Source organism: Perognathus longimembris, chromosome 1, assembly GCF_023159225.1.
Source record: "Perognathus longimembris pacificus isolate PPM17 chromosome 1, ASM2315922v1, whole genome shotgun sequence".
NCBI lineage: Eukaryota > Metazoa > Chordata > Mammalia > Rodentia > Heteromyidae > Perognathus > Perognathus longimembris.
Genome location: NC_063161.1, coordinates 29,094,619 through 29,118,342, shown reverse-complemented (window position 1 = coordinate 29,118,342; position 23,724 = coordinate 29,094,619). Strand labels below are relative to the sequence as shown.

At 34.7% G+C, this 23,724-nt stretch overlaps 1 protein-coding gene across 1 annotated transcript in view; it reads left to right on the top strand.

The window, feature by feature from the left end:
* Ptprq (protein tyrosine phosphatase receptor type Q) overlaps positions 1–23,724 on the top strand; it is a 203,626-nt gene that overhangs the window by 13,100 nt on the left and 166,802 nt on the right. The window contains exons 3-6 of the mRNA XM_048358989.1: positions 15,558–15,666; positions 16,377–16,603; positions 19,660–19,729; positions 23,504–23,703. Coding sequence (XP_048214946.1) covers positions 15,558–15,666; positions 16,377–16,603; positions 19,660–19,729; positions 23,504–23,703 — 606 coding nt within the window. The remainder of the gene's footprint in view (positions 1–15,557; positions 15,667–16,376; positions 16,604–19,659; positions 19,730–23,503; positions 23,704–23,724) is intronic.

The following is a 23,724-nucleotide window of genomic DNA, read 5'->3' as shown; positions in this document are numbered from 1 at the left end:
TACACCAAACAGTTTTGCAAGTATTGCTTTTGTAGTTGTTTGTCTTTTTTTACCCTGTGTCTCTCAATTTTGGTATTCCCTTTCAATTTCCTACTTCTAATACCAGTATACACGGTTTCCAATATACTCAGATAAGATTACAGAGATAGTGTAGGTACAACCACTGGAAGGTGATACAAGAACATCATCAATAATAGAAGCTACAGATACACATGGGATGTTGAAAGTAGTTACAACTGTGATATAACAATCGTTTCCATAACATGGAGTTCATTTAACTAAGCATCATCTTATGTGTTCATAAGGGTATAGCTATTGGGCTCTTGTGATGCTCTGCTATGACTTGCCTAAACCTGTACTAATTATTCCCAATAAGGGAGACCATAGAGTCCATGTTTCTTTGGGTCTGGCTCACTTCACTTAGTATAATTTTTTCCAAGTCCTTCCATTTCCTTACAAATGGGGCAATGTCATTCTTTCTGATAGAGGCATAAAATTCCATTGTGTATATGCACCACATTTTCCTGATTCTCATGGCTTCTTATAAAGGGGCTCTTGGAAGAATTAAATTAGTGTGCTTCATCCTGAAACCAGTACCACTCCATTCTTCCATTAGATAGTAGTGGAACTAAATGACCTACAAGCCTGTTTGCTCATGTTAGATTGTGAAGCTCTTCTTATACAAACACTGTATGATTTATCTCCTTGGTTTTGTAGGACCAGAGAGTGGCACATAGTGACATTCTCTGACATGTATCCTGCCATGGTGTACACCTTTTCTAGTCAGCTAGACAAACAAGGGTTAACATACAGTCTCCACAACTTAAAAAAAGTACAGACAGGTCAAGTGAGTATAGGTAGGCATTTTAGCCATTTCAATATTAGAATATTTATTTAGAAAGATTAAGCATAGAGTTTATTCTTTCTAGGAAGTGTCTTTTGTATCTTTTTCTGGTTCCATTAATTATACATATATAATACTATATATGCACATATATGTATATATATGAATTGACTATGTACATGGGAGATGGGAGAGTTACTGTCTGCATCTGCCAGATTCCCCATTGGTGCCTTATTTTCACATTGTTCAGTAAACAACCAATCAAGTGCCACTTTCCCAGTGAAGGTAGTGCACTCCCAATGGCAAATGGTGAATCATTTCATGATAGTCACAAACAATAAAGAATGATTGCGAACCAACTGCAGAAGTTATCACGTTGCAAGTTGAAATAAAATTGTCAGCTATTTTGCTAAAATAATTATTTTAGTTTTTCTTGACATATGCTGGGGAAACACTGATTTTTGTATTTAGAACTGGATGATTGCTGGTATTCTTTCACTGTATTCAAAGAATGAAATTGAGGGAGAATATAGTAAATTTTTTTTCTTCCTTCCTTATGCATGGAAGAATTTTAATGAGGAAACAAAATATACACTAGATGCTCATTTTTCCCTTAAGAAAGAAGGGAGGCCCTTCATAGGTAAATGCAATTAATTTTGCTGCTGTTGATTGACCTTGTAAATATTAGATATTTATATAGAATTGGTGCTAACAATAGTAAATTCTTTCTGAAGTTAGTATTTGTACAAGACCAAGACATAATCTACTCTCTGTATTTTATAGGCAAGGGAGAAACCTCAGTACAACATTGCTCAGATACACATTGTCTTTAAAGTTTAGAGTGATTTCTGCTGTGTTTTCTCTGTTCTTACCTTTAATTTATCTTATCTATGGGGCAGACGAAAAGGATGCCTTAGTTTCTTTCTGAGTTTGCAGAGACTCAAACAATCCCCGAGTGTTGCTGGGATGTTGCAGGGGCTTTATACTGTAGAAAATGGGATTTTATTGTTTGTGCTTTTAACAATATAGCCTCAAGTGAAGTTGTGTTTATGAAACAGGAGAAACTCAGAGTCAGCATTAGGTACTTTCAGATAAAAGTTTTTGGAATGGACACATCATTTCAGTGTCCAGTGAAAGCTTAATGAAAGAAGAAATCTTACCTTCCACTAAAAGGTATTGAAATGTTGAAAAGAGATTTTATCAAGTTATATGGAATATAAGATTCATATATATGCAATACTAATGGTAGTATTACATAGATAAATAAGTATTATATTAATGTTATATTATTATTTAATACTGAAATATATTATATAATGTATGTATATATGCATTACAGAGCCTTGTTAGTATACCAATAGAAGCATATATTAGAAAATACTTTCAAGTTTTTTGGATGAAATCAATAAAATAAAAATAATGGAACCTGACATTAAGTATCAGATTGTTTCTGTAAATAAATAATTCAGAACATTACTGTGTTTACATGTATCATACATAGTTTTCAGTTACACAAAATTTCTCTGTGTAAGAAATTATTGTTATTGACTATAAAAGTCTTCGTGAGAGTGTCAACTCCTATAAAACCCAGAGGTGTTATTGTCATGAAATTTTCACTGCGACAACTTACCTAAATCCAAGATAGTGCTCAGAGGCGTTCATAACTCATTAAAGATACAAACTTGATATGATATTCTATTATCTCTCATTAAATCTATCCAAAGAAACATCAAAAGGATTTAAGAAAAGGTTTCATTTTTAATGTGTTCCTTGTGATTTGGTACCAGTGAAACACTAGTTACTACTTAGACTTCAACTGTATACTTCTCTTTATCACCAGTCATCATCAATACCATTTTCATGGTGGCTGTTACTGTTAGGTTGAGTGCATCAAATTAAGTGCCTTTGTTCGACACTCGTTTGAGCATTTTCTTTGGTCTTTACTGCTGTTACCAGTTTTTAAACTAGAATCAGACATAGGGCTATTTAAAAGCCCATACCAGCAATTGTTCCTTTTGTTTCTCTACTTTTGTTTCCTGCTCCTTAACAAAAGTTTTTCTTTTCTTATTAAACTTTTTTTCTTTATTGCCAAAGTATGGTACAGAGGGGTTACAGATTCATATGTAAGACAGTGAGTACATTTCTTGTTCAACTTGTTACCTCCTCCTTCATTTCCCCCTCCCCCTCCCCCTTTCCCTCTCCCACCAAGAGTTGTTCAATTGATTTACACCAAATGGTTTTGTAAGGATTGCTTTTGCAATGGTTTGTCTTTTTGTCCTTGTCTCTCAATTTTGTCATTCCCTTTCCCTTGCCCAGTTCTAATACCTGTATAAACAGTATCCAGGGTACTTGGATGAGATATTATGGTAGCAGGGGTACAACCACAGGAAGGGAATACAAGAGAAACAAAACTAAGCAAAACAAACAAAAAGACAAGAGAAAATACAAAAAAATACAGAAGGTATAGTTTCACATAGCATGTTGATAGTAATTACAATAGTGGTATAACTCTTGTTTCCGTAACATGAAGTTCATTTCACTTGGCATCATCTTATGTGATTATATGGGTGTAGCTATTGGGGTATTGGGGTATTTTGATCTTCTAGCCTAATCATGTACTAGCTATTCCCTATGAGGGACACCATAGGGTTTATGTTTCTTTGGGTCTGGGTCACTTCACTTAGTATGATTTTTTCCAAGTCCTTCCATTTCCTTACAAATGGGGCAGTGTCATTCCTTCTGATGGAGGCATAGAATTTCATTGTGTCTATATGTACCACATTTTCCTGGTTCACTAGTCTACTGAGGGGGATCTATGTTGGTTCCATGTTTTAGTAATGACAAGTTGTGCTGAAATGAACATAGTTGTGCTGGTGGCTTTAGTGTGTGGTCTTGCTTGTAATCTTTTGGGTAGATGCCCAAAAGTGGTGCTGCTGGGTCGTAGGGGAGCTGTATGTTTAGCCTTCTTAGGAACCTACACACTGCTTTCCAGAGGGGTTGAACAAGTTTGTATTCCCATCAACAATGTAGTAAAGTTCCCTTTTGGCCACATCCTCTCCAGCACTTGTTATTATTAGATTTTCTGATAATAGACATTCTTACTGGGGTGAGGTGGAATCTCAATGTTGTTTTGATTTGCATTTCTTTTATGGCCAGTGATGTAGAGCACTTTTTCATGTGACTCTTGGCCATTCTCATTTCCTCTTCAGAGAAGTTTCTTTTTAGGTCTATAGTCCATTTTTTGAGAGGGCTGTTGGTTCTTTGATTATTTGTTTTGGAGGAATTTAATTTTTTGAGTTCTGTGTATATTTTAGATATCAGGCCTTTGTTCGTTGTATGGCTGGTAAGAATCTTTTCCCAATCTGTGGGCTTTCTGTTTATCTTGGAAGCTATGTTCTTTATCCTGAAGAAGCTCTGCAGTTTGATACAGTCCCACTTCTCCAACCTTTCTTTGATTTGTTGCATATATGGGCCTTTGTTGAGGAAGTTTCTTCTAGTGCCAAGGAGTCCTTGAGTTTCTCCTGTTCCTTCTTGTAGTGTTTTCAGGGTAGCTGATTTTATTTCTAGGTTTTTGATCCATTTGGAATTTATTTTGGTTCAGGGTGATAAATAGGGATCTAGTTTTAGTTTGTTACAGGTGTTGACCCAGTTTTGCCAGCACCATTTGTTGAAGAGGCTGTCTTTGTTCCAACCTATATTTTTTAGCTCCTTTGTCAAAAATTAGGTAGCTGTAGGTCTGTGGGTTCATTTCTGGGTCTTCATTTCTGTTCCATTGGTCCTCGGGTCTGTTCTTGTGCATATACCAAGCTGTTTTTATTACTATAGCTTTGTAATACAACTTAAAGTTTGGTTAATATTCCTCCTGCACTATTCATTCTACTTAGGATTGCTTTTGCTATTCGGGGTTTTTTATTGTTCCATATGAATTTCTGAAATTGCTTCCTCTATTTCATTGAAGAATGGTGTTGGGATATTGATGGGTATTGCATTGAATTTGTAGGTAGCTTTTGGTAATATTGCCATTTCACAATGTTAATCCTCCCAATCCAGGAGCATGGGAGGTTTTTTCAAGACCAGCTTTCTCTATTGAAAAATCTAAACTGTGAGTAGAAGAACGCCATTACAAGCTTTCAATTATATGTGGTGGTACATTATCAGACACAGAGTAAAGCAATTTCTCTCTAAATTTACAAGGGAGGCAATGTAAATATTCCAGATACATTTAAATAAAGTATGGAACTTGTCTCCTTATTTTATTTTTGCTGGGAACTTGAACTCTGGTGCTGGGCACCGTTCCTGAGCTTCTTTTGCTAAAGGAGAGCCATCTACCATGTAAGACAGTGTCATCTCTCTTGCTTTTTTGAGTAGTTTCTCTCTTGCTTTTTTGAGTAGTTTATTGGAGTTAATAGTCTTAGGGACTTTTCTGCTTCAAATGGTGATCCTCAGATCTCAGCTACCTGAGTAGCTAAGGATTACAGGTGTGAGCCACCGGTGCCTAGCTTTGCCTCTTTAAGCACACACACACACACACACACACACACACACACACACACACACACATTGTTTTAAGTACATAAAGTTTAAGGTATAGAATGGCAAAAATGAAGATTTTTCAGACTGAGTTAAATGATGAAGAGGACAGCAACAATCTTATTCATTCAATAGATTCAACATATAATGTTGCCAAACATCTTCCTTCAGCACCATGTCTCATATCCTAGTGGTTCCTTCTGCCAAATCTGCAGACATTATGAATATAATATAATAGGCCTGTGTGCCATGTAAGTCCCTTGGAATCTCTGTTGTAGAGTGCCAGGGCATAAAGGTCTAATGTTTTCCCAAGATCAATAGCTACTGACTTCTAACAACTCTATTATTTCTTTAGAGGGATTAAGCTCTTAGTGATATACTCATGTAATTCTGATAAGCAAGTTTCTAAGACAGTTAAAAAAACTAAATAACATCCCTTACTTTGTTTTCCCAAGCATTCTGAGAGTTCAAAAGATAGGGAACATCTATTAATATAGACAAAGTGTGAAATTCATTTAAACACCAAATATTTGTCCTACTCAGTAATTCTCTGAAACCATTAGATTCCTGGTTTTGATTTCATGAGCACTGGGATTGCAATGAGATTTATATCCTTTAGAAAAATCTCACAACCATAAGGGAATGGAAGGTGTAATCTATTCCAAATATGAAAACAAACATTGCCTTGAATATTTAAGACCTAAAAGAATTTAGTATGAATGTTGAAATAAGCAATTGACAGAGAATATTTGTAGAATTTGCTATTCCCTTTCTTGTACTTTATTGCAAGTTTCTATGAACTCAGTAAATGTACATCTTAGGGTAGCACTATCCAACCAAATATATAAAATGAACCAAAAATGAGACACAAGTAATTTTAAATTTTCTAGTAGAAACATTGAAAAATAAAATGCAATAACTAAAATTAACTTTAGTATATGTTTCAAATTTACCATAATTGTTTCAAAATTCATATAAAAATTGTTGCGATAATTTTATTTATTTATTTATTTATTTATTTATTTATTTATTTATTTATTTGGTCATGGGTTTGAACTCTGGGTCTGGGTGCTGTCCCCTTGCTCTTCACCTTAAGGGTAATGATTTAACACTCAGCTACAGCTCCACCTCCAGTACTAGTGGTAAATTGGAGATAAGAGTCTCATGGGGGGCTGGGAATATGGCCTAATGGCAAGAGTGCTTGCCTCATATACATGAAGCCCTGGGTTCGATTCCTCAGCACCACATATATAGAAATGGCCAGAGTTGGTGCTGTGGCTCAAGTAGTAGAGTGCTAGCCTTTAGCAAAAAGAAGCCAGGGACAGTGCTCAGGCCATGAGTCCAAGCCCCAGGACTGGCCAAAAAAAAAGAGGAGTCTCATGGGCTTTCCTGACTGGGCTGGCTTTGAACTGAGACTCTTAGATCTCAGCCTCCTCAGTAGATAGAATTACAGGTGTGAGCCACTGGCGCCCAGTGAGATATTTTATTTTTCATATTAACTATCCATCTCACTTAAAACATACCTCAGCTCATACTAAATATATTGAGGTACTTCACAGCCATATGTAGCAAGTGGCTATGATTTTGGATAGAACGGTCACAGTAAATGACTTGTTATCTGGGTTTAATGATAAAGTGCAGGAATGGCAAAAATTGGCCCATAAATGCTCACCTCAAATCCTACATCTTCTTAGAAGCTTCTTTGGACACAAGCATTGGAGGATATTTTCTTGCTGAGTTTTCATGAAAACTTCTTTTAACTTTTGCCATATTCCTTCTTTTGTTATTTTAGCAGCATATATATATCACCCATGTGCCATTTCCTTGAGCAACTTTTTAGTTCTGCATGGTGGTAGATTTCAAAGTTACTGCAAGATGGAAAAGAGCATTGCTTTTGTTATTGTTGTTATTTCAGGGGCTAGATGTGAAACCATGTTATGTTATGAAACTCTGATATACATATATATGTATATATTAAGCATATCTGTAATTTTATCATTTTAAAGACTATGTTATGAAAGGATCATGTTCCCAGAATTCCTTTCTTTGAACTCCAACTTCATCCCTACTGTGCTATCTTGGAGCCTAATTTAAGTCCTTGTTTCTGATCTATTATTTTCTAAAGAGTTGTTGAAAGACAACACTTTTGGTTAAAAATTAAAGGTGCCATGTAAATTCTATCAGAATAGACAGTTCACATGCTGTCACCATGGTGTTGTGCCATTACTGAGACCAGGATTGAGGATATATCAATGAAAGATAAACATTTCTAAGGCTAGATGTGTTGCAAAAGTGACAGAGTACTTGATTAATCAAGCATATAGCCCTGGCATCAAATCTCACAATAACTAAAAGAGTATAAGTACATCCTTCAACTGCATTTTGTAGTCAAAGCTTAATTTTATTTTGAATTACTTCTTACCCTTTTCCACATAAACATAAGGGTGCTCTTCCTTAAGAGTAAACTAATAGTATTCTTGTTCTTAAAGGATTCTTTGACATGGCTTACAAGGTCATACCTGATCTTAAGTCCCTACCCCTCTTCTATTATCTGTCATCTTAGGAATAGACAAAATACTCTTTTAAATCACAATTTCAGTTATTTTTGTGGTATGTTGCTTCATTAGTATTATGACCAAGATTAAAATAGACCCCCAACTCTGTCCATATCTTCTCATCTCTACTACCTCCCTCTTGTCCTTTCAATCCAATCCACCAACCCAGTTGACAGATCACAGGATCTTAGCCTCTGTTTGTTCCATCTCCATTTTAGACTTTCTTATAGTTCATATAATTCAGGTTTAATATTGGATTTCTATTGGTCTTGAAATAAAACATTTTCTGTGGTCTCTAAGACCTTATGGGCTGATATTATCTAACTATCCAACTCAGTATGTGAATATGTTGCAATCATACATTTTTGAGTTCTTCAAACATACAAAGCACATACCTACCACATGCTTAGCATATTCACTTTTAGTTATTTCATTTACTTGCTTACTTAGTTGCTTGATATCAGGTGCCAACACCGGAGTGTAATTTTTCTATAACTAGAGCCTTTTCTATCTGTACTACAACATCCATAGTTTCAAAAATAATGTTTGGGCAATAAATATTTGATGAACAAATAAAATCCTTCATCCTCAATATTCACATATATGCTTGGGATGGCTATGGGGAAGGAAGATGTGAATTGTGAATTTCGTTACAAGGAAAGAATTGAACCCGAAGTGAACTTTTAATACCAGGTAGGATTCAGACTCATGGAAAAGAGGAGAGGCTATAATACACTAGCCAGGTCACCAAGTCAGGAGTGTTTGTTGTATTTGTCATTTGTAAATGTCATTCAAGACAGATACATCCTGAATTATGAATCATTCATGAAAAACTCTCTCCTTTCAGGAATAATTGAATTCCTATATTCAATATAAGCATTTTATAGAGAAAAAGTCTCAGAATTTTCATACTGCATTTAAAAGATCATCATTTCTTACCTTCATTTATCTGTGTTAATTCTGTTTGAAGTCAAATTCCAAATGGAATTATCTTTCCATGAGCTTGAGATCATAAAATTAATTGTAAAATAATAGAACTACACATGATTTTTTTTTACAATAAGAACACATGTTTTCCAGTGACTGGGTATTACATATCTTTTTTCCAAGTGAAACTGATTTTATGGAAGTATATTAATTTTTAGGATTCATTATTATTGTCATGGACCACATTATGTCTCTGATGGTTATCTGAGTCTTTCTCAACCAATGAGATTATTTGTTAAATTTTAATGAACTGGGCAACAGTATCTTGGTTGCTCAGTGAAGTGCACTTGCATAATTGGGATCATTTCTCTCTTCATTTAAAATTAATCATCCCAGGTTGCCAAAGTATCCTTTGGAAGTAGAAATAAAATGCAAGTTACATTTCTTTCAATTGGTTTCTCTTAGGGATGTGTACTTTACATGCTTTGTATTTTTGGAGTTATATTAAAATGTAGCTACATAATTTTATGATTAAATCACAGTAGACAATATATTTCTTTTATCTTTATTAATACTTTAACATAACCTGGTGTGTGTCTTAATTTAGCACTTTATTGAAATTAGGTTTTTCTATGATCATGTGAGACTTTTCCCTACTATACTTTTTACACAAGTTTCATCATTCAAATAATTCTTCCTATCTATCCATATGTCAGACAACCAAGGTAATTTTTAATGACAGCTTATGGCTTTCTGAGTGAGGAAATGGTTAATACCTCATTATTATCTTTTGTCACTAACAAAGTACTCTTCTTATTTCATAGTGACTTTCTATTCTACAAACATGAAGTATAGAGTGAAGAAGAATAAAGATTGTATTGATTAGCTCTTATTAGATAAAAAAAACAAGGATAAGCTCAAAGCCTTAGTGAATAATTGGATAACCTGGCCAACCTTGTGTGAAAAATGGATTAGCATGATGTGTGACATTATTCAAGCATTAGTTCATACATTTAGCACAAGTTTGAAATGACTCATCTATTCCACGTGTCCATTTTTGTAGTTCTATTGTGGGGTTTTTTGTTTTGTTTTGTTTTTACTGTGCCTCTGACTAACACTGGCTGACATTTAATGGCGTGTTTAAGAGTCCTGTAAACACTAGCTCTCTCTTGAAGTGCATGATTGGATTCTCTGAAGAGTCCTGTGGGTTATTTCCGATACTTCCTTGGCTTGACAGCCTTGACAGGCTCTGACTTCACCCTCTCCAAATCCTGTCATCTTTCCTGTGGTATAGCCTACTGCCTTTTGCTACTGAGGTCTTCTTCTTGCATAGAGTCTAGCCTTTGTCATAAGCTGATTCAAATCCGACCACTGTTTATGGTCGTACTTGACTCATGGGAGACGAGAATGGTTGTCAGAACAAAGATAGATACACAAATTGCTTCACAAATACATTTCTTTGTTCTTTGTCTACACTCATTTTTCTTTTTGTAAATCGATTTCAGCAGGCACAGGGGTTGAGAAAGAAGTCTGTTGCCTTTAATAATGTCAAGTTGAGAGACGTTAGATTCATTAGCATGCACTCTTAATTTATGATAATGATACACATGAGAGCCTCTTCATTTATTTTTGGAGTACAGGGTGAGTGCAGAATCACTGATTTCTCACCCTGTGGGCAGCTGTGAAGTAGTATAGCATTCTCATTTCCTCCTTTGCTAGCAAAGACTTGAAGAAGTGAGTGCAAGGTATTATTCCTAAAGGTTAGCTATCTCAAAAATGTATATAATGTTTACATCTTTTTAGATGACCATAAGAAATACTATTACTTATTATGCAGCATATCTATAAATCGGTATATTTGTAATATATTTAATGTCAACAGTATACCAACAGTTATGTCGCATGCATAGGATATATGTATATGTATGTATATAAAATGCCATAATAATATCAGCCCTATATGTTCAGGGAGAAATATGAACACATGCATATACATTTCACACATAAATTCTCTGTGTCTCTTTCTCTGTCTCTGTCTCTATCTCTGTTTCTCTGTCTCTCTGTGCCTTTCTGTGTCTCTCTGTCTCCCTGTGCCTCTCTATGTCTCTCTGTCTCTCTCTAATCCACACAAACTTTAAAGCAATTTTGAACTATTGGTCTTTTAGCACATTCACTTCTGAGTCAGTCCACTGTCATTATTACCAAGTTATTAGTTACTCATTGGTGAGGATAGAAAAGATCACTGCTCCTACTTTGTAATGCCAATTGATGAATAATACAGAATTTGTGCTGCATTAATTCTTTTAAACTATATAACCAACATATTCTTTCAATTTATCTAGATATCCTATTGTGTGACCTCTAGAAAGAACAAGCTCTTCGAAGTAATTGTTTATGAGGACACAATCAAAGTAGAAAATCTGATTCCTGGTGTAGACTATGTGTTTCAAACGCTGACAGTTAGAGGCAAAGATTACAGTGCACTTGTAATGAAGAAAAACAGTATAGGTAAGGAAATGTCATAAAATATCTGGTGTGTGTGTGTGTGTGTGTGTGTGTGTGCATGTGTGAGCGTGTGTACATGTGTGAGTGCTGGTCTTGGGCCTTAAACACAGGGCCTGGGCACTGTCCCTGAGCTTCTTTGGCTCAAGGCTAGAACTCTTCTAGAACTCTTCAAAGCAACAATGCCACTCCAGCTTTTTCTGAATAGTTTATTGGAGATGAGAGTCTCATGGACTTTCCTGTCTGGGCTGAATTCAAATGTTGGTCCTCAAATCTCAGCCTCAGCTAGGATTACAGGCATGAGCCACCAACACCCTGCTATAAAATCTTCCTGTTAAGGATTTATAACACCTGAAAGTATTTAAACTCAGGGTAGCAGTTATTTTAAAATATACAGCCTGATAAATAAGGATGATCATAAGAGTATAGTTAGGAAAACTCAAATGATGTGAATTTTAAAGTATTAGTACATTAAGTATATTAAGAACTCTACAGTGTTTAAAAAAATAATCTGAAACCTAAACTACACACAAATGGTCTTATTTAAATGTTATATATTTTGCACACATGGAACACATGTGTATGCATTAGCACAAAATTATATAGATAATTCACTTTCTACCGATCTCGTGGTCCATGAAGAAAAGAACTTTTATGTTCTCTTACTTGAGGTTTATGAACATCACTATAATAATGTTTGGGCAGTGACTAGAATAATAGTTTCGGTTATCATTTATATGCTTAAATATGGCTTCCCAATGCATTTGGGGGGGGGGGGGAAGAAACTCTTGAATCTCCCACAACATCACTATTCTGTTTTTCTCCCTGACTTCATTCCAAAAATTGTCTGGCTTTTCCGTTATCCAATCTTTTCAGTTTTAACACATACATCTATGTGATTGGAAAGGACTTTACTTAATTTCCCTGGGACTTCCAGGCCTTTACTCACAATCTGATTGGCAGGTCTCCAGACAAATATTTTCTTCTGTTGTCTCCTATTAGGACTTGTTTTGCTCCCAGTTAAGAGTTCTGCAGTGTGCAATCTTAAACCATAGTCTAGGAAAGTATATCCCATGTCACTTCCTTCCCCATCACTGCCCCCTTCTCTTCTCACATCTCTCTTTTTTGTCCAGTCTCATCCTAGATACTTGATAGGCTCTTGATTCAGGCTTCATAGGTGTTTGTTATTTTCTGAGATGCCTAGAAATAACTATTGGGTCTGATGCAAAGCAGTAGCTGGGAGTAGAAGTTGTTTCTCTTGGTCAGTTAGGGTGAATTTTGTCTGCTTTAGTATGGGCTGGTTGCTGAGAGGAAAGCTCTTGTGAATTAAGATTTAGAACACAGAGAACCTAGGCCTTTATGTAGGTGGTGTATAAAAACACAATGGAATTGTGGAGAGACAATACAAACTGGCTATTTTCCTTTTATTTTCAGTTTGCAATATTCCTAAAGAGTTACTAATAAAACCCCCAAAACCAAACACTCTGCAGTACTTACACATGAATAATCTGGGATGGTATCAAGAGAAGTTCTATATCTTTACCAATGTAAAAGTGAACAATAACCAGGTGAACAATAATTAGGTGCTGGGGGAAAGTCAAAAACCATTTCAAAATATTCCCTCTGAAAAACAAAGAAAGTGACCTATTACATTAATATCTATTTTATGCAATAGGCATTATCAGCCTTTAAAAAAAATAAAATGTACCTTGTATTTATTATAGCATGTTCATCTAGGGTAGATGAATTTTAAAGTGATAAGTTGAGTTCAAGGATTAATTCTAGCCCCTTCCTTTTGGTGTTGAATTGGATTTGCATGAGGTATTTTTCACAGGCTTTGCTTCATAATCTACCTCTCTCCTCTCTGTATTGTCTGGAATCCTCACTAAAGATAAGGCAGAAGTGCAAACCTGACTCTGGCATCCAATCAGAGAAAATTTATGTGGTAAAAATCCTTTCACAGAGGTGCAGGTAGCATAAACAGAATGTTGGAAAACAGAGGAAACAGAAATGGCAGAAAAAAGGATAAAAATGATGGTATTGGTACTTGTCATTTCAAAAAAATTCTATCTCATTTCTAATCTCTTAAAAAGAAATAAAAAGAACACCCTGACCATATATTCATCAGAACCTATCACCCCTTAAACATTTTTGGTGGAAAGACCTAGAAAAATCAAACTATGTTAAGTGAAGTAAGTCAGGCACAGAGTGACAAAGGATTCATATTTTCATATATATATATATATATATATATATGGAAGCTTGATTTGGCTTGGAAATTTACAAGAAAATACATTGTATGGTATGCAAATATATGCAAATGTATTAACTAAAACATAATAGATTCAAGGAGGAGCTCAATTAGTGTTATTCCTTAGAAAGGAAAAGAAGAAAAGTTAAGCAAAATAAAACATCAGGAAGTGAGTACTGAAAAGGAGTAGGATGGGGTCAAGGGGAAAGGACTGGACAAACAAAGAGAAGGGGGCAGTTATGAATCTGATGCATATCCTACGAAATTAAGAAGAGTAAGGGAAGGGTTTGATAAGGAAGGCTGGGTAAGAATATTGAAAAGGGTAACATTTCTCAATGTGTATTATGTTCATAAACTACTTTGTTAAATGGCTACTTCTTTGTATAACTATTTAAAGATAATAATGGGGCTGGTGGTAGAGTGCTTGCCTTGCATACATGAAGCCCTGGGTTCGATTCCTCAGCACCACATATACAGAAAAAGCCAGAAGTGGAGCTATGGCTCAAGTGGTAGAGTGCTAGCCTTGAGCAAAAGAAGTTAGGGACAATGGTCAGGCCCTGAGTTCAAACCCCAGGACTGGCAAAAATAAAAAAGATAATAATAACCTTAAAAATTTGGTAGAGTTAGGTCATGTTTTCCCATTTATCTTCTTTGGTAAATCAGGTAATCAGATTCATAGTTTATATTTATTTTACTTTAAAAGGATACATATTTTCAACTAGAGCATAGATTTTCAAAAATAGTCTAGTAACTCAATGTATTTTAGCAAGTAAGAACTCCCTCTGAAATAAATGTATAATTGATAAATTATTTCTGATAATTATATTTCTAAAGTAGGTATCATTGTAGATATATTTGCTTTATGTCCATTTATAATCAGAGATCATTTATAGGACTCAGAGCTTTCTAACAACTTGATTATTTTGAACTCTGAGTAGTAGAACTATTGATTTTTATTTTATTTTTTGCAACCTTAGGAGAGTAACCATTTCAAACCTTTATTTTTTCAGTATCAGAACTGGAAAGAATGGAGAGGCTTGAAGGTGTCAGTATTTCTGCACATTCCTTTTCTTTGCACTGGAGCCTGCCCTCCAGCCATGTGAAGGGGTATCATGTGGATCTCGTCCCTGACACTGGCTTTGTTACTATCAAAGATCTTGGAGGTGGAGAATATCAGGTATAGTTTTCATGGTTGTACTTTGCCAGCCTGGTGTATTTATATTAGGTCTTAGAAGGAAAGTTTTTTTATGAAACTTATGCACCATGAAAACTCCTGGAAGGGATTTCTCTTTAAAGCATACAAACACACTGATGTTGAATTGATGAGTATAAGTTTCAACATTGGTGGACTGTTACCTTAGCAACGTCCACATTTTTTTTTTAACTCTACCCTGATCCTACTGCCAGCCATCCAAGAGTTCATGAATAGTTTAACAAAGAAAGGGCAGAGCTATTGAGTAATCCGCACTCATTAATTGTGTACTTGCCAGGGGATCTGTCTTTAAATCATTAATGCCCGCAACATTTCTCCTTAGAGCCATCGATGTGATTCTACTGCCTGAAAAATGTAATAATGATGGATTTTCTTATTATTTTTCTTTTATCTTTTATTGGAACTTCAGAGACACAGGTATTTTACATGCACTCTTAAAAACAAGGGCTAAGCAACAGTGTGTAGAAGTTTTAAGGACTCTTAAAAAAGTTGTTGCTTGTGACAATGAACTGAGATAGACTTACTGATTTAGGTGTGACTAATACAGTATATTTAGTGAGTTCTTATTTTAATTCAGTTCTTTGGTAAACTATTCTGTAACAAGTTTATGTTTTATAATATTTTAAACAGTGCAATTATAAAGTAAAATGCACATCTTTTATATAATGCTAGAAGTATGATTATATTTTGTGTTAGTAATAGCTTTAATGTAATTATTTGTTCTTGGTATTCTAGGTTGATGTTTCCAATGCAGCTCCTGGGACACAGTACGATGTAACTATCTCTCCAATTTTTGCTACAACATATAACTCACCTGCTAGGACAGTGGCAACAAATATAACAAGTGAGTGTATGATTTAAATTACTTTTACTTTAAGTATTTGGAGTTAGTAGTCAATGCATAGAAATACTTGTATTGGCAATGTGTATGAAAACAGTTTAGAATAATTAAAGCCACATGGAAACTTAAGAAAGTGATCCCTTTAGACCCTGCCTTTTACTTGTTCTTTAGCTTTCTCACTTTCAAAGCACCAAGATAATTGCTCTCTATTTTTTTCTTTTTGGAAGAAGGAATTAGAGAGATTGTTAATTATGAGATTTAAATAATACCAAGCCATGAAAATAAACTCAACTACACTTGCTCAGAGGTTATCCATTTTGTGAAGCTATTTCTTGTTTACTTAATTCCTATGTGTAAGGTTCCCACTAAGTTTCTTTAAAAAATGATTTGGCATCCAAAATATATCTGGCATGTAACACTTAGTAGCATTCCATTTTTTACATTCTTATAAAAGAATGTTTTTGGTATTCTACAAGCCATTTTTGTTCATTAATTCATTTATAAATTTATTTTGTAACAGAGTACTGGGGGAATACAAACTCATCTTCATCTTTAGGAAATTTGAAAGTTTGCCTTTGTAAATACATTCTTCAGATATTTTTGGAGATACAAGAATTATTTGATGTTTTAACAAAAAAGAAAGAAATATATTATTATTACTATTATATTATTGCTATTATTATTATTATTGTTATTATTATTTTACAAAACAGAGCCAGGGCCTCCAGTCTTCCTAGCAGGGGAAAGAGTTGGATCTGCTGGGATTCTTCTTTCTTGGAACACACCACCAAACCCAAATGGAAGGATTCTCTCTTACATTGTTAAATATAAGGAAGTTTGTCCATGGATGCAGACGACATACACACAAGTGAGAGCCAAACCAGACAGTCTGGAAGTTCTTCTCACAAATCTTAATCCGGGAACCACTTATGAAATCAAGGTAATTGTGATATAATTTCTTCCTATTAAAATGTTTCATCTATTTTTCCAAGCTGAGCAAGGTTTTTCCCATGGGTCAGAACTTGAAACTTAGTTCAGTAAGTAGCAGAAGATGGATAGATTAAGTCACTATATACCTGGCATTTTCAAAGTGGATGAAACATTGCTGTCTCTCTTCATTTCAATTTGTATGTACATGTATGTACACTTTCCACTAGTGCAGTTTGCAGAAAATAAATTAAGCTTGAATTAAATAATTTGAGTTTCTCAATGAAAATGAAAATAATGCTGTATTTCGCAAGTCTTAGTAATTGGATCCACTGCCTTCTGTATGCTAGACACGTGCTCTGTCACAGAGCTATAGCCTCATGGTGAAAACATTCTACTTTCTGGTAAAAGTTAAAGTTAGCTTTGCTACTTTTTTCCTAACTGTAGTATTTGCATGTTGTTAAAACATGGTATGGTTTTAAAACTCCTGAAGAGCCAATTTTACTGAGAATAATAAACACTGTTCAGTTTAATTCAACAAATATTTCTTGTTTATTGCCTTTATTATTTATAAAAAAAATTCTAGAAGCAAGGCATGGTGGCTCACGTGTCATCTTAGTTATGTAGGAAGCTGGGTTTGAAAGGATCACAGGCCCAAGCTGGTCTGGCTGGGTAAAACAGTTTGTGAGACTTTTTCTCAACTGAGAAAGCTGGGAGTGGTGCATGTCTGTCATACCATGTATAACAGAATATGTATATGGCAGTAGACCGCCCCAAAAGGTTTAAAAAGCCATACTTTAAAAATAACCATAGCAAAACGGGTTAGTGACATGGCTCAAAGAAGACTATAAATATGACTCAGTGTGATATATAAAAACCAAGAATCGTGTAGACATTTACAATGCTCAATATGCAATTCATTTTTATTATTTAGAGAATACTTTATTAGTTTCTGTGATCAAACTCATGAAGATAAGACCCTACATATTTAATATGTACAAGTGGAAAATAGTTTACTGTTTCTAGACCAATATGACTATTAATTTCTGTATAATGCCAACTCAACACAGTAAACTGTGATACTTTTTCCAAAGTTGATAGCACAGCTAAAGTTTACAAAAATTCAAATTACATACACACACACACACACACACACACACACACACACACACACCCCCAATAGCAGTATGTTATGCATCAATAGCAGCAACAGCTTTTCCAGGTTCTGCAGTCATCTGAACAAAATTAGACATCTTAATATTGTTCTTCTCTGATTACTAAATAAAGAAGAGCTTATGTGAAACCTAAGAGAATATTTATACTTAAGGGATAAATCTAACATTTCCAAGTTATAGTAAAGAATAGCTATCTTCTGGCCCGTAGGCAATTTCAATAACATCTATATTTTATGTAAGGCTGGAGATACATGACTATAGAGAAAACCCGTGAAAGGGGTTTACAGATGTGATCAACAGTTTTCCTTCCTGGAAGTAGTTCTATCTATAGACTTAAAGAAAAAAGTGAGCACTGGTTAGCAAACACTATTACCAGTGTTCTCCCAATAAGAAAGTACACTTTTATGCCAAAGTTGAAAAAAAATTGATTATAGTTACTTAATGCACAAACATAAGGTAAAAAATTAAATGGGTAGCTCAAGCCAGTAATCCTAGCTAGCTCAGAAGACTGAGACTGAGGATCATGGTTTGAAGCAGTTCAAGGCCCGCCCAAGCAGGAAAGTCTGAGATTCTTTTCTCCAATTAAACACCACAAAACTGGAGGTGGCGCTGTGGCTCAAAATGCTAGACTGCTAGATAAAGATGAAAAAGGTCAGGAACAGCTCCCAGGCCCAGGAGTTCATGCCCCATGACCAACAAAACAAATGAATGTCCAGAAACAACAACAAAAATAAGACAACCCCTTCCTATCATGCTAAAATTACACAATATGGATATTTTCTGTGAACATGAACATATTCAGGTATAATTATGTTAAAGTATGTTACTGTGGATAACAGATAATAAGTACATTTTAACATGATATAAGGCTAGGAGGAAGGGAATTTTAAATATCTAGTTCTGCTTAGATCTATTCTTATGGACTTTGGAATTTTCTTCCTTTGAATTCTCTTATTTCAGGTATATTGGAAGCCCTTGTTATCTGTTTCATCTCACACTTTATAAATCATTGTTGTGACATTTACTGTGTCCAAATAAATGCTAGTGATTGCAGAATTACAAAAGGTATTTGGCATGTTATACATGATATCTACAGTGTAAATAGCCCCATGGAGAGACTCTGTTAAGTATTTTACATGTTATTTCATTTAGTCTCAGAGCAATCTCTTGCATAGGTATATCATTATTCCCATAAAAAGAAAATGAAAATGTGTTTTAGAAGAGTTAATTAGATACAAGTGAGTTACTTGGCACTTGATAGAACTACAATTAAACCAGTATTTGCTTAATTCCAGTCATGGTATTTTGTTAATGCTTGAGGGTCTTATTCTCTTTATGATATTTTCTTTGCCTATTGTAATCTTTTTCAATATACTATTCAAGTCCAAAAATAATCTACAAGGCTTTAAATGTAGACTATGTAGTCTGAATTGTTAATCGGGCCTAGTCACTTTTTACAAATCATTCTAAATATTTATTTACCTCATTTGAATGTTAATTCTAAAGCCAAAAGCCTAACACATAGTCCTATGTTTGTTAGGACAACAATCGTAGTTTCTGGAAAAACAATTATTGTTTCTTCTTTGAGTGGATATAAAGGGGAAAGGTTGAACTTTGGAACTAGTACTTCAACTGAAGTCATGTTTTACTCTAAATCACATGTGACTGGAAGCAAGTGTTTTTGGCTCTTCTGATAAAGTTACTTATCTACAAATTGTTAAGCATAATATCTCCTATTTTGTTTTGTGGTTAATGTTAATATTGCTATATACCTTGGAAGTGTTGCTAGAATCTTAGAGGAATAAGTATTTTAATATATATTATATGGATATGTTAAAGTTTTATTATTTTCGATTTCAAGAGCAAAAAAATTAATGCTTTTGTTCTATTTTAGGTTGCTGCTGAAAACAGTGCTGGCATTGGAGTGTTTAGTGATCCATTTCTTTTTCAAACAGCAGAAAGTGGTAATTTCCCTATACTGTTTATTCTAAGTTAACTTAGTTGTGAGTTTTTGTTATTTAAAATAAATAGAAATGAAATCCAAATAATCTAACACTAAGATGCATAAAATTCTATTGAATATGGCTGTCCAGTTCCTTTATTTTTTTCAGATAGTTAATTAAAATAAATATTGTTCTTTCTGATTACAAAAGTTGTTAAATATCAGAAAACGTTGAAAAATTAAGATTAAAAACCATGCAATTAAAATTATCCATAGGTGTATCATGTAAAACACTTCTATTGGGCTGGGGATATAGCCTAGTGGCAAGAGTGCCTGCCTCGGATACACGAGGCCCTAGGTTCGATTCCCCAGCACCACATATACAGAAAACGGCCAGAAGCGGCGCTGTGGCTCAAGTGGCAGAGCGCTAGCCTTGAGCGGGAAGAAGCCAGGGACAGTGCTCAGGCCCTGAGTCCAAGGCCCAGTACTGGCCAAAAAAAAAAAAAAACAAAAAAACAAAACACTTCTATTACTATTTTGCTGCCTTTGGGACAGATGTTTACTGTCCCTATGCGTATGTGTCTATTGGCTACAGTAAAGAAAACAAATTTATCTCATGTATATGAATTTATATCCTGCCTTTAAGTTTTTAGCATCACATTGTGAGCATTTTGTGAAATTAGACTTTTGAAAATAGACGTTTTTATGATTATCCTATTATTCCACTGTGTGCAGTTCTGACCAAACCAGTGTAAACATGGTCCATCTTTAGGTGACTAGAAGGAAAAATCTTCAAGTCTTTTCCTCTCATAGTATACCTCTATGCCTTCAGAAACCCTTGCCAGTATGATGACCAAAACATGGCCTGAATCCTACCTTTCACCCTGTTTAACTCCTTTGCATTTCACTTAAAGACCAAAAGCTTCTTAACAGGTTCCTGGCTTGCCTGCCTGTAGCCTATTCTACCCGTAAGAGCAAAGTCACAGTGTCCATTTCTTCCTCCTCATTGATTCATAAATTTCTTAATGGCTTGAAAATTTGTGATTGTGTTATTATATGTTAATTATCAGTGTTATAGTCATTCTGATATGAACTTGTGTGTATTTTTATATGCAGATATATTTCTACATGTGTCTTCTTATACATATTCTCCAACTAGGTGTCAAGATACCTTCATGAATGGTTAAAAAAGGGTTTTTTGGTGCTACATTATTAAGTGCATTTTTGTTTCTTTTTTTTTTTTAATCACTATTGGTGTTTCAACTGAGGGCACTGTGCTCATTTTCTTTGCTTGCTAGGCTGGCACTCTACCACTTGAGCCATGTTTATTTCCTGGCTTTGTCTAGTTATTTTTGAGACAGAGTCTCATAGACTTTTTTTTTGCCTAGGTTGGCTTCAAACTGCTATCCACTGGATCTCAGTCTTCTGAGTAGCTAGGATTACAAGCTATGAGTAACCTGGGTCTAGCTCATTAGTAAGTCTTTAGTTGAATCAAGATGGATAAGTAGACACCATGAAATATCAAAAACTAATGACATTCTAGTGCATACAGTCAAGAAATAGAAAATGAAATACTTAACACAGCACAGAAAAGAGCAGTTAGTTGTCAAATCCTATGGTATCATAACAAAAGAAGATATAAAAAATCCAAGATAGCACAAATAACCATCCTTAAGTAATGCTGCTTAGCAAATTTAAATGGTAACATTTATTATTTATTTTTTTGGAAGTTGTGCTTCACAATCTGCTAAAGAATTCCACATTTCCCTGCTTTTGATGAGCTCTTTAGGATTAATAAATTACATTTGGAAATATGTTGGCTAGTATGTTATATATTATTGATATATGTATATTTTCAGAGTACTTAAAGTGTACATGGACTATATAAGTAAGAAAATTTAAAAGATAATTAGTATTCATGATAAAATTTTTAATTTTATAATTCCACAGCATCATGTGCTCAACATTTTCCATTTGTTTAATTCCATTTTATCTACTCTAGAAATTAAGGATGAAATCTTTTGTATCATATAGTTATTATATTATAATTATATTTACTAATCTTTAATTCCATTTTACCAATTCTCTTGGAGAAAATTTCCACCCACAGTTTCATCCATTTGAAATCATTTCCAGTAATAATTGAATTTCAATTTTTTTTCACATTAAAATGTTTCAGGCTTAAAGTTTCTGACTTACTCTTTTCTTTTTTTTTGGCCAGTCCTGGGCTTTGGACTCAGGGCCTGAGCACTGTCCCTGGCTTGTTTTTGCTCAAGGCTAGCACTCTGCCACCTGAGCCACAGCACCACTTCTGGCCATTTTCTGTATATGTGGTGCTGGGGAATTGAACCTAGGACCTCCTGTATACAAGACGAGCACTCTTGCCACTAGGCCATATCCCCAGCCCTCTGGCTTACACTTATCTAAGATATATCATTCACATAGAACCCTCCTCCCAGTACCTCACTTCTCATAATTTATGTGGATTTTCTTTACAAATCAAATTTAGCATTTTTTAATATAACGTAAACTCTAGACATCTGGCATCTTTATATTGGTCACTTTTATCATCATATACTATTTTTCCTAAAATATTTTATCTTCTGATTTCTTTCCAAATTGACTTGTCAGTCTAAAAGGCAGAATCATTTCCAGCTTGAGGCTAGTCTGTGCTATCAGTGAGGGCATAGCCAGGTGGAGCTAGTGGGAGATTCTTTCTCAAAACCAAACAAAAATATAAAAAGAAGCATATGAAACGTCATAATTACTTGTCATTTTCTAAACTTTAGAAGATCTTCTATATTTCCTGTATTAGTTTTGATTTTCATAAGAGAACTGGACATACATTTCCTTCATGTGGCTTCATATAGCTCTCATTCCAACTCAAATAGCATTCAGAATATTATTATTATCATATAAATAGTAGAGAGAAAAGTTTAATGAGATTCTGAAGAAAGTTGATATTCAGTTTCTATAAATGTCAAAATACAATATACACAATCTGGTGATTGATTGAGTACTTGGTATTAGTCACTAGATATCACAAAGTTTCTAGAAATGTGTGTTTGGGGTGTAAATAGTTGGATAATCATTTTGGTCTTTTACTTTTGTGCAGTATCTAGGGAATGTACACAGTTCTAAGTATTTAAGGAAGTAATAAATTTGTTCTGACTTGTTCATCAACTACTAACTGGAGTTTTTTCAGACAGAGTTTCACTATATAGTCTAGTCTGATGTAGAATTCAGATTTTTTGTTTTGTTTTAGCCTCCCATATTACAGAATTGCGGATATATCCCATGATGTCTGGCTTTATAAATATTTGAAATGTTCATTAATGCTCACATTGGTCCTATAATCTTGAGGCAGATAGATTTTTTTTCTTCAATTTCAATTTTTAAAAATTAAGGTGAAAGCCAATTACATTTTTAGAAGTTACATTGAGGTAGATCTTATCCACAATATATGCTATATTTTGTGCCCTATGACATAGATATTAGATTTCCAAAATGTATATAAATGGGGCTGGGGATATAGCCTAGTGGCAAGAGTGCCTGCCTCGGATACATGAGGCCCTAGGTTCGATTCCCCAGCACCACATATACAGAAAACGGCCAGAAGTGGCGCTGTGGCTCAAGTGGCAGAGTGCTAGCCTTGAGCGGGAAGAAGCCAGGGACAGTGCTCAGGCCCTGAGTCCAAGGCCCAGGACTGGCCAAAAAAAAAAAAAAAATGTATATAAATGCCATTCTTGGTTTCATAACATTTATACTTTTTTCTGTCAATCTTTTATTTCCCCAGCTCCAGGAAAAGTGGTCAACCTCACAGTTGAAGCTTTTAACTATTCAGCAGTCAATTTGATTTGGTATTTACCTCGGCAACCAAATGGCAAAATTACCAGCTTTAAGATAAGTGTCAAACATGCCAGAAGTGGGATAGTAGTGAAAGATGTCTTAATCAAAGTGGATGACATTTTGACTGGGAAATTGCCAGAATGTAATGTAAGTAGCCAGGACCATTTG